Below are 12,476 nucleotides of genomic sequence, written 5' to 3'. Positions count from 1 at the left end.
CCGCAGAATCTGGACACGGGCCCCTCATATCACATCCCACTACAGGCTCAAGTACAATATCTGGACCCAGGCCCCTCATATCACATCCTACTGGAGACCTACTGTAAGTAGAGAATCTGGGCACAAGCCCCTCATATCACATCCCACCACAGAATTCTGACATAGGCCCCTCATATCACATCCCACTACAGGCACAAGTGCAAAATCTGGACACAGGCCTCTCATATCACATCCCACTACAGGTCCAGAATACAGTGCAGAATATGGATATACAAGGACCTATATTGCTCGGCAGCTCCTGAAAAAGTTGCCCGGCTGTTACTCAAAGTTATGAAGCCAATGGGTCAGTGCAAGTGCTAATCGGCAGTCATATGGCAGAAAAAAAGATCTTAATTGAAGCAATTTCTTTAAATAAATGGTAAAAACAGTGGAGTGAAAATGCAATAAAATTATTAATGCAATAATGTTTCCCAACGACTAGGAAAAGATGCAAAAGGTATAAAAAAAAAGTCACTACTGATGGTCTGTATATTGAGCCCCCCTCTCACTTCCCTGGCCCAATAGTGGCACCCTGCCATCCTTTTTTTTTTTTTTTTTAACTACCAATCCCATCTCATTTGGGTCCAGGTAAGGTCAGCTTTTCTCCCGGTATCACTATAATGAACATAGAAAATGGGTTACAGTCAATCTATAACGTTTTATATGTAAAGGGTTAATATGGCTGTTGGTTGCTAGATGTGAGCTGCGGTGCTGCCGTTCTGGATATGAGTCAGTAGCTGGTGAGTCTTCCTGTGTCAAACCATATGACTGAGGCATGCTGGGAAATGTGGAGATGCACAGAACCATAAATACATAAAATTACTCCTATGTTAAAAATTAACAGACCATGCAGAACCGGGGCGCTGGGATCTCAGGGGGTGGGGGGGTTGTGCAAGGGTGACGCGCTCTGTAGATCATAGAATACACATGTACATTAAAAAAATAAATAAATACTGTGATAATCTGGAAAAGGGTAGGCTTGTATAAAACGGTGCCCAACTACATTCACTGGTATAATCCGATGTAGACCAGCCGGTACGACATGAACTGGACCTACACTGGCCTCCCCTAGTTAGTGTCTCCTCCTTATGGAAACCACAGGGCATTGCAGCACTTATCTGAATGGATGATCCTCCCATGCAACCGCGCGGCTACTGGCGCTGCTTCCCTCCACAAACCAGAGTAGAGGTGACGGCCATGCTCTATATCCTGTTTTCTAATAAAACTCACCCCATCTGACAACCTGCTGACTCAGCACAGTGGCAGGTGCACAGGTCCCCCCCACCCCTGGTGACCCACAGGGGAACTCTGTAGGCAGATGATGATGATTCTGATGAACCCTCTATTGAAAAACCATTATATTGACGAGTCACCATTACTCACTAACCACAATGGCCGCTGAACAACCATCCTCCTGTCCGTCAAAGAGCCAGAACTAGTGACAGCATCAAGGAGTAAGTCCCGGTCACACTGGATGCGAATTGGCATGTGATTTGCATGCCATGCAACTTGATAATCGCATGCCAAGTCGCACCGTATTGTCTGCAATTACAGCGGTCATATAGGTTCGGTTCTGACTTGGTTTGAGCACTGATTTTTAAAGTAGTACATGCACTGTTTTTGGTGCGATTTGCATAGACATCTGTGTCAGATGTCTTGCAAATTGTATCTAAAAATCGGCATGTCATCCAATGTTGAAATCGTATAACTTCCCTGTAAGGTGCACGATAGCAAAGTGGGGTTTGGTGTGACCGGGGTGTAAGGCACACAGCATCTCATCACTCCTTACAGTCACTACACTCCTGGCCAATCATCAGAAAACTTTACTGATGAAAAGGCAGCAGAGCAAAAAGTTCACTGGAAGGGAGAGAAAATGAGTATGTAAGGAGAATTTCCCAACTGAAGTTGCAGTCACAGAAGGCGCCTGGCACTCAGCCACCTGTCAGCGCTGCACTGACATCCTGATCTCAAGTCATTGAGCTGTAGATCCGCAAGCTGATATTTCCCCCTCTCTCCTGCCTGGAGTGCCCCGGCGCCTTCTCTCGTCCGTTACAGGAAACGTCCGGCAGGTCAGCCAAAAACACACAAAGCCGGCTTGAAGGTGATTGGCTGCTTCAAAATGTATTAAAAAAAAAAAAAGCCTTGTGCATCATTTGACAGGAGAGAATGTCAAACTGTCAACCTCAGCCTGACACCCCAAACATGACCCCTGAGTCATCCTACCATGTAGATACCACCATTTACCCATGCATGGCCAGAGGAAAAGCCTCACCGTTAACCCCAAGGTGACCAGAGTCAGAGCCCAGTCGTGCCATTAACCCTTGTATGACTGGACTCAAATCCCAACCTCACCATTAACCCCTGCAATGACCAGAGTCGGAGCCCAGCCCTAAGATTATCCTCTAAGGACCAGAGTCAGAGCCTATAAAGCATTCAATGGAGAGAGGTAGAGTACAGCATCACTGTTAACCCCTGGGTGACCAGAGGCTGATCTTAGCCTTACCATTAACTCCTGAATGAACAGAGGCAGAGCCCAGCACCACTATTAACCCCAGGATGGCCAGACTGCGCACAGACTCATCATTAACCCCTGCATGATCAGAGACCAGCCTTACCATTAACCCCAGCATGACTGGAATTAGTGTCCAGCCATACCATTAACCCTTACATGGGCTGAGCCCAACCTTGCCATTAACCCCTGGGTGACCAGAGTCAGTCTAAATGTGCCATTAACCCCTGTATGACCGGAGTCATTAACCCTTGCCTGGTCAAAGGCAGAGACCAACCTAGCCATTAACCCCTCGTTGACTACAGTCAGGTACCAGACCCATTGATAACCTCTGTATGACTGGAGTCACAGCCCAACCCCTCCATTAACACCTGCATGCCAAAGTCAGCACCCAACCCCACTATGCCAAAGTCAGGGCCCATCCCCACCATTAACCCCTGCATGCCAAAGTCAGCACCCAACCCCACCATGCCAAAGTCAGCGACCATCCCCACCATTAGCCCCTGCATGCCAAAGTCAGGGCCCATCCCCACCATGCCAAAGTCAGGGCCCATCCCCACCATTAACCCCTCCATGCCAAAGTCAGGGCACATCCCCATTAACCCCTGCATGACTGAAGGCAGAGCACAGCTCCCACTGTTAACGCCTTGGTGACCAGAGTCAGGACCCAGACCCACCATTGACCCCAGCTTTACCAATAACCCCTACATGACCAGTCTGAGCTCAGCCCCACCATTAACCCTTGCATAATCAGAGAGGCACAGCTCAGCCATTAACCCTTGCCTAGCCAAAATAAAAGCCCAGCCAGACAATTAACCTCCTGATGGGCCCCTGGGTGACTGGTGCAAGCACCTCATGTGTCTAAGAGTGGTGTTTAGCCTTATTACCCGAGAAGGGGAAGAATGCAACTGAAGGTGGGGGGGGGGGGGGGTTTGGGGGAGGCAGTGAAGAGAAGGGCACAGGCTGCCAGAATTCCTTCATAGGCTCTTTTGAGTTTGGGCAAGGACACAGGGGCCCCATGATCCCCTATTGCCCGGGGGCCCCATGAGTTGTCAGTCCACCCCTGTTCACAACAATGTTATTGGTAATGCTATCTGCCTGGCTGTCATGTCGATCCTCTGGCTTTGACACTTTCTAGGTGCATGCAGAGTTAGAACCGCAGATCTGCATACTCCTTTCAGAAACAGATCAGAGTGACAGCCAAGCAGTTGGTAGAGCAGGTCAGCAGCGATGACAGCCCCACGATCCTCCCATGACAGGTTCCCTTTAGCTTTGCTATTACTACCTCCAAGATTGTGTCTAGGCTGGTGGGGGCTGCATAGGGATGAGGGTCAGGAAGGTAAATGCGGGAGGTGGCAGAGGGTCGGTATCGGTACCTGCGCCGTGCACTCATCTCTCGGTCTGTCTCGCCATCTTCTCTGCACTTTCCCGCGAATTACAGACGTTTCACTTCTGTCATCGCTCCGCCCACCATGCCCGCCCCGAACCGCTATTGGCCGCCCGCCCACCGGTTTCCCGCCTCTGCTGTCATTGTGCCCCACCCCTTCTGTCATTCTGCCCCGCCCCCTTGTGCTGTCAGCTTCTTCCCGGTCCTCTGTGATTCCAGAACTTGTTCAATCACAGGGACCGCTGCTGCCAGTGTCACCCCCATCCTCTGCTAGTCCTAGACACAGCTCTCACCCTTCACACTGTGATCCTGCCATCTCCGCTATCATCTATACATTCTCTATCATCCTTGTCCTCTGCTAGTCCTCTCCGGCGATCCCCAGAGCAACTCGCGGCAGGAAAATGCAGCCCGAAGTGTCACTAAAGTCAAAACTTTTCTTTTTAGTTTTGGATCTAGTGGAGAGGAATGAGAACCCGTGTCAGTTTTGATTGCAGTCTGTGCATCCATTAGGGAGATCCGCCCTCTATTTGTCCTGTCTACAATTATTATTGAAAATGAAACTAAAAGAAAATCCCTCATTTGGGGTGTCCCCAGAAAAGTAATAGAGGAGAAATCTTCCAATGGAGACACTGGTTCTGATGAGCTGGAGGTCCCTAAGGAATTCCCTTACCCTAGGTTCACATCTGTGCAGGTAGTGCTGCTGCGGATCCGCACGAAAATCTGTGCTGCCGCACCACCAGCACAGAGAAATGTGGACCCGCGGGCGGGTGCCATTACTTCTAATGGCACGCCGCCCGCACTGGAAAACAGAACTGTACTGAAAATCGAGGTTCCTGTGCGGGCTGCGTTTTCCAAAGAAGTGCAGGGACTTCTTCCCTGCGTGTCCCGGGCATGGGAGTCCATTCAAATGAATAGGGCTCTCATGCCCGTGCAAAACGTGGCCCGCACGGCCACATCTATGTGAACCGGGGGTAAATTTGCAGGGCTTTCCTCTCACTTTCTGTTTGCTATGTGACAGGAAGGGAAATCTCCACAATGGGACATAGATGGCGAAAACAATCTGGCAGAGGTTATAGCCCTCCCTTGCTCTATCCAAAATGGCAAAAAAAGTTTTGCCTATAGTTCCACTTTAAAAAACACGTTAAAAGCCGTGTATTGGACACGCACTAAGGCGCTTCTAGTGTCTGCGCGGTAATGCATTCTGTTGGCCAGAACATTCATTTATTCTGGCTGTTGGAATGCATTAACACTCAAATACTACACGTGTTGAGCATTTACACATGTTTGGACACACCTAAGTGCGTTCTGAGGGGGGAAAAGTCCTCTTTTTTGGTGGGACTTTAACGGCACAATTTACTTGTATGATAAATTTTAACAATTCAAAAGATATTTTTTATAAAAACAGTATGAAATTTTATTTTTACAATCTTCAAAAATAATTATAAAGCTACAATACATATTACGGCGGTGTCATCAGAGATGGTATTGCAAATCTAATCATGGATCAAGGAAGATTGTATAAATAACATTTCATACTGTTTTTATAAAAAATCTCTGTTGAATTGTTGAAATGTATCATACAAGTAAATTGTGCCATTAAAGTCCCACCAAAAAAGAGGACTTTTCCCCCCTTGTATTCATTAGGGATGTTGGCACTTTGTGTATTATATCCCTTCCTCTCTCTAAGTGCGTTCGGCATTCTTTTCTGCTCTTCATCCTCTCTCCTGAATGCTCCTTTGGTCGGTGGTTTTTTTCAGCCCTCAAACACTCCTTTTCTAATACATCTGTAAGCACCTATGTGTGCATGGACACATATTCTTACATAGAGGTGCTTTTACAGGGCGAAAAAAACTGCTGATTGCCATAAAAGTGGTGTTTTTAGGTTCTGTGTGCATGATCCCTAAGGGCCGGTTCACACTATAGAAATATGCCTTGACACTGGGACTTTAAGGGCTTAGAAGGTACTAGAAGTATTAAAAAAGTACAAAGTTTATTTGTCAAAAAAGGTGATAACACAAAGACATACAAAAAAATACATCCTACAGAGTCATAATAAAGCATCCCAATCAGAGAATAATATTACATGATAAGGACACCCAATATGACTGTGCTTGACTGGTCATAAAAGATACAAATTGGTATCATCATAGATGTAACAAAGCTGCAGAGATACTAATCTAATTGTTCCAAAACATTTCAGAGTGATTCCACTCCTCTTTTCCCTCTCTTTTTTCTTCAATTTAAATAGGAACATGTGCATTTCAGTGCATTTTTTATGCATTTTGGTGCGTTCCAGTGCGATTTTGATGCATTTTTCCACGTTCCATTACAGTTCTGTGCAGAAAAAGAAAACTGCAGCATGTTCTACTTTTTTTCTGCAACCAGAAAGTACTGGAGCTGCAAGCACTGATGTGAACAATGACATTGACAACCATATAACCTACTTTTTGTGTGTTTTGGATGCAGAAAAAAGCAACTGAAACACATGTAGTGTCAACTGGCCCTTATGCAGGCCATAGACGGTTCGTTTATCGGCCAATTTTTGGTCCAAAAGAATAATCGGCCGATTTTCGCACTGTTAGTGGGGCAATGGCATCGGCCGATTTTTGCGGTTTCTCCTCATTTCTTTTATCGGTCATGCTGGAAAATTTGCAAAAAACGGCCGATTTTCGCAATCATTGGTGGCAACAGAACGACTGATGTTTAGTTTTTCGGACTAAAAATCAGCCGATAAACAAACAGTCTATGGCCTGCATTAGTCACCATCCCACCACAAGTGTGCAGATTAGAAAGTCCTAATTTTTCTGCTATACCATGTATCGATTTTATAACTTCAATAAAGCTATTCTGTTTTGTAAAAAAAAAAAAAAGAAAGTCCTGATTTCACTAGAAATAGTGAATACTAATACCATTATTTTTTTACACTCAATGTATTGAAGTCAGAGGATCAGCATGACAACCAGACAAGTAGCACATTCAGGCAAATTTTAGCAGTGGTGTGTTTCTTTCTGTACAGTTGTCTGCTCATACATTTGTCATGCAATAGGGACTATCATGTTATGGGCATTTGTCGCTGTGCATTCCGCTGCCTACCCCTTTGCCTTGCGCACTTTGCAGGTTTCTGAGATAAGACACAACATAGTTGAAAAGCCTTGTCCCCTACACATGGAGTCAGAGTGTATGATGAAGGATATCGCCTGCCAATACTCCTCCCTGCAGGTCTCTGTAATGGCTGCGTCCATTAACATACATTTTTTTGAACGGAAGAAAACCTTATTTTTCTTCCATTAACAAAAACGGAACGGATGAAAAACAGATGTAAACGGACAAAAACAGATGAAAAAGGATGCAAACGGATTTAAAAAACTGACGAAAACAGATGTAAACGGCCGAAAAACAGATGTAAACAGATGAAAAACTGATGTAGACGGACAAAAATGAATGTAGATGGATGTAAACAGACGGAAACTGATATAAGCAGACAAAAACGTATGTAAACTGATGGAAAACAGATGAAAATTGATGTAAACTGATGTGAACTGATGAAAAAGAGACATAAACTGATGAAAAACTGATGTAAATTGATGAAAAACTGTAAGTGTGATGTGAACTGATCTGTTTTTTCTTGGAAAAAACGTGACTGAACTGATGAAAAAAAGGAACGCCCGTGTGAAAGGGGCCTAACAAGTCACTGCAGGAGGACAGAAAGGGGATGACCCAGTACTGAGATCTACACATGCTATGTTTGCCTGCAGTATAAAAATGGTACAGAAAAGCAAACAGACGCAAATATTAAATGACGAATATGTCAATGAGAGATGAGCGTTCCTCTTATGCAATCAGCCAATAATTTTATATTTAAATTTTTTAAGAATGAACTTTTAAATGTTATATATCTTTCTTCATTGTTGATCTTGTTGCCTTGAAAATCCCACATACTCAGTGTTTATTTGGTGTATTGTGAATGGAGGGGCAGATGTACAAAAAGAAGAAAAAAAAAAAACAAAACATGATTTTTGCTTGCACATGCTTGGATATTCAAACTGAAAACGGCATCATTGTATTTACTAAGCTCCCTCAACATTCTTTGCACCTTTAGCCCTCATGCACACTGGACGTTTTTACAGCGGCTGTTTTTGGCTTTTGACGTTTTTTCTACAGCCAGTAAACTTCCCATGATGTTATCCTATGTGTCCATGCACACATAGGCTGTAATCAGCGTTTTTTGGCTGGAAAACAAACCCAGGACTAGTGGGTTTCTAGAGGAGTTTTTCAGCTATAAAAACGCTCTAACGCTGAAAAATGCGTCAAAATGCGGTAAAATGTCCCAAATCGGCATTTTTGGAGATTTTTTTAACAAAAAATGCTAAAACCGCAAAACGTGAGAAAACGCGGGAAAATGCAGCTAAACGCTAATGCCAAAACGTTAAAAAGAGCTGAAAAGTCAACGTTTTTAATGTGCATTTACACAGCTAACATTACCAGCGTTATGAAAATGTCTAGTGTGCATGAGGACTTAGGAATTCATTGGCATCGTCTTCACTGCCAGCAGCCATAAATGATGATTAATATTACACTGCACTACATTCATGTAATCACCAGAGATCACAAAATGCTAGACAGGGAAACTGCTGTATTTCCAGCTAGTGACATCACAGGAGGAAGGAAAGGGAGGGGGGTGGATTTGGTCTGCCCCAGATAATGCCAATGATGGATATATAAGGGGACAAAAGGGGTAATATCCCAGGTCTCCTGCTGGAAGGAGCCCTCTCTATATCATTTGCCAGGAAAAAGTAAACGTTTTTATTCTGTTATCTTCTATCAGTGTTAAACACATTTTGGTGGCTCAAGGTATCCACACAGGGAGCTTGCACTCTTAAAGTATAACTAAAGGAAACACGTTTTTTAAATTTTGGATAGAGTGGAGAGGAATTAGAACACCTGTCTGGTTTTTATTGCTGTCTGTGCCCCCCCCCTCCCCCCATTAGGGAGAATCACCCTCTCTGTTTGTCCTGTTTTCCATTATTATCGAAAGTGAAAGTAAAATAAAATCCCAAAGTTTAGGTTGACACCAGAACAGTAATAGAGGGGAAATCTTCCAATGGGGACACTAGTTCTGGTGACACCCTGGGATTCCCTCACTTTGGAAGGATTTCCTCTCACTTTCTGTTTTGGCTATGGGACAGGAAGTGAAAGGAAATCTCCCTAATGGGACACAGATGGTAAAAAAAACTCACATAGGTTTAAACCCTTCCTTAGGCTGGCCATACATTATACAATTATCTGCAGATTTTTGGTTTAGATTTACCAAAAACCATATAATAGGAGGACAAACCTAAACAACACTTTCAGTTGTATCCAATTAGGCAGGCCCTTGCACTACATAGTTGAAGGTAAATCTAAAGGAAATTGGGCAGAAAATCTGCAGATAATTGTATAATGTATGGCCAGCCTTACTCTATCAAAAATGAAAAAAAAAATATTTTGCCTATAGTTCTACATTAAGGAAGGTTGCCTACAACTGCGTGTGTACTCACATGCCTTCAGAATGATATTGTGTCATGCAGTTTAAAAATGTGTGACTATCATGGAGAAAATAAACCAACTATATGATTGGTTCAACAGTGGAACTTTCAGTGCCACTTTAGATCAGTTGCCCATTGCCTTACAAGAACACAGGGTAGCATACCAATCAATGTATGACGGGGTCAAAATCTAGAAAAATTAGAGGAAATATGATCCCACCAGGCTAATATCTTAAAATATATATAAATTAAGGAGATGTGAGCTCACCACAAAATCCAAGCTCAAAAATACTCTACACATAAAACATGGCTTTTGCTCAACATCTCAAACCCAAAATACCTGAAAAAAGGAATCTCATATTGACAGAGATTATTGACAGCAATAGCAAACCTTTATTGATTAACCACTTGCCCTCCAGAGGATTTACCCCTCTTCATGACCAGGCCATTTTTTGCTTTACGGTGCTACATTATTTTAACTGACAATTGCGCGGACATGCAACACTGCACCCAAATGAAATTAACGTCCTTTTTTTCCCACAAATTGAGCTTTCTTTCGGTGGTATTTTATCGCCTGTGCGGTTTTTATTTTTTGTGCTATAAGCAAAAAAAGACCAACAATTTTGAGAAAAAAAAACAATATTTTGGACTTTTTCCTATTAAACATGTCCAGTAAAAAAATTACAAAAATCAAATTTCATCATAAATTGGCCGAAAATGTATTCTGTGACATGTCTTTGCTAAAAAAAATCCCAATATGTGTAAATTAATTGATTTACGTGAAAGTTATAGCGTTTACAAATGGCGGTATAGACAATAGGATTTTTTTTTCTACTAGTAATGGCAGTGATCTGCAGCTTTTAGTGGGACTGCGGCGGACATTCTGACACTGGGGGGAACTAACTTGGTGTCACTGACACCCCAGTGACACCAATACAGTGATTAGTGCTGAAAAAAAGCACTGACACTGTACTAATGGCACTGGGCAAGAAGGGCTTCACGTGAGGGGCGATCAAAGGGTTAACTGTGTGCTGGGAGTGTTTTACTAAGGGGGGGGTGTGTTTCATTGCAAGCACACTGATCGGAATGGATGTAGTGTGCACAGCTATCCCCTGCAGTGTGCTCAAGCTGACAGGGAGGAAGATTGTAAACAAAGCAATCTTCCTCCCTGTCGGAGATGCTCAGTATCACTGGGTGCCAGCAGGTAATTACTGGCCAAGACCCGGTGATTGACATCTGTGGCCGCGAATGTATAAATACAATAAAATCCTTTTGGATAAAAAACAATGTTCCATGATCCACTACAATGGGCACAGAGAACTGGATCCGGAGCGCCGCACACAGCGTGCGCTCCACTCACCAGACGTGACGTCACAAGGTCGGACCGGAACCAGAAATTACGTTGATGTATGAGTGCAATATATTTGTGATTATTGCTATCGCGGACCATAGACGGTTCGTTTATCGACCGATTTTTCATCCAAAAAATGAAACATCGTCCGTTCTGTAATCTGATGTTGCCACCAATGATTTAGAAAATCGGTAGTTTTTCACAAATTTTCCAGCATGACCGATAAATGAAATGAGGAGGAACCGCGAAAATCGTCCGATGCCATTGCCCCACTAACAGTGCGAAAATCAACCGATTTTCCAACCCTCTATGGCTTGCATAAATAAAGAGTATCACGGAGTTACACTATGTGTGTTCCTCTTGCTTTTCATAACTGTCCAGCATACATGAGGAGTACATTAAATCACTAAGGAAGCATATGGAATCTGGGGTTTATCCATCTGTCCTGTTCATGCCTGAGAACACACTTCACCAGCTTAAGCTTTTTTGACTTTTATGCCGTGCGAGCTAGGAGTCCAACGTATGTGGTGAGTGTGGAGCGTACTAGGTGGTGATCGTGAATCACTATGGGGTGAAACCATTTGCAGAACACCTATTGTTTGGATATAACAGAGGAATTTCTTTGAAGCACTGAAGAACTGAATGTGTCTGAAAGTGTGCTCACCTCAAGAATCTGTGTACCTGCTACCTATCCGCAGTAAAGACACATGTGCATACATAATTCATTTTTAATTTCCCCCTTTTTAAGACTTGAGGCAGAGTTCCACCCAAAAGTGGAAGTTCTACTTGTTTGCCCCCCCCCTCCACCGCCATATTTAGCACCTTTTGGGGGGAAGAGCGGGTACCTGGCCTTTACAGGCTCCCACTTCCAGCTCAGTTCGCTGCACTGAAGTGAGCCAGAAGTTCGGTCCCCTCCTTCCTCCCGCAGTCTCCTAGGAACCTTCACAGGTCCCAGAAAACTGCCAGACCAATCAGGACATGCACTGCAACTCGCGCATGCGCAGTGGGCACCCGGCTGTAAAGCTGCAAGCTGTCACAGACTGGTGCCCACAGTTGAGATGGCGGCGCTGTGGAGAGAAGAGGCAGAGAAGGGATGGCACGGGTAAGTACATCGCTGGACAGGTAAGTGTGTGTTTATTAAAAGTCAGCAGCTACAGTTTTTGTAGCTGCTGACTTTTAAGAAACACAAAAACAGCTGGAACTCCACTTTAAAGTAGAACTATAGGCAAACTTTTTTTTTTTTCATTTTGGATAAAATAAGGGAGGGTTATAACCCTGTGTCCCATTGGGGAAATATCTCTTCATTTCCTGTCCCATAGCCAAAACATGAAGTGAGAAAATTCCTGAAAATTAAGGGAATTCCTTGGGAACTCTCAGGTCCCTAGAACTAATGTCCTATTGGAAGATTTCCCAGCAGCAGGGCTGACAGTCGAATGGGCATGACCGAAAATGGCCTGCCAATTGGCTCCCGATTAGCGTTCTTAGCTAATGGGCCAGAGTGTTCTGACGGGTGGGGTGGAGTCCCCCCAGTCAGAACACAATAGAACAGCAGGGGAAATTGCTGAACTAACATTGGATAGCTAGAACAGCGGCTCCTCCTGAGCTGTCAGGTTTTTTTTTTTTCAAACAGCCCGCTGGGTTGAACAGAAAAAAAAAAAAAAGCAA

General features: G+C 44.0%; 1 protein-coding gene across 1 annotated transcript in view; it reads right to left on the bottom strand.

The window, feature by feature from the left end:
- PHF19 (PHD finger protein 19) overlaps positions 1–4,003 on the bottom strand; it is a 62,203-nt gene extending 58,200 nt beyond the window's left edge. Inside the window, exon 1 of the mRNA XM_089685260.1 lies at positions 3,925–4,003. Coding sequence (XP_089541386.1) covers positions 3,925–3,941 — 17 coding nt within the window. The 5' untranslated portion in view covers positions 3,942–4,003. The remainder of the gene's footprint in view (positions 1–3,924) is intronic.
- Positions 4,004–12,476: the final 8,473 nt, after the last annotated feature.

Source organism: Staurois parvus, unplaced genomic scaffold, assembly GCF_062004578.1.
Source record: "Staurois parvus isolate SC_StPar_1 unplaced genomic scaffold, SC_StPar_1.0 ptg000365l, whole genome shotgun sequence".
Lineage (NCBI taxonomy): Eukaryota > Metazoa > Chordata > Amphibia > Anura > Ranidae > Staurois > Staurois parvus.
The sequence above is the reverse complement of the archived record's forward strand: the minus strand, read 5'-3'. Positions and strand labels throughout refer to the sequence as shown.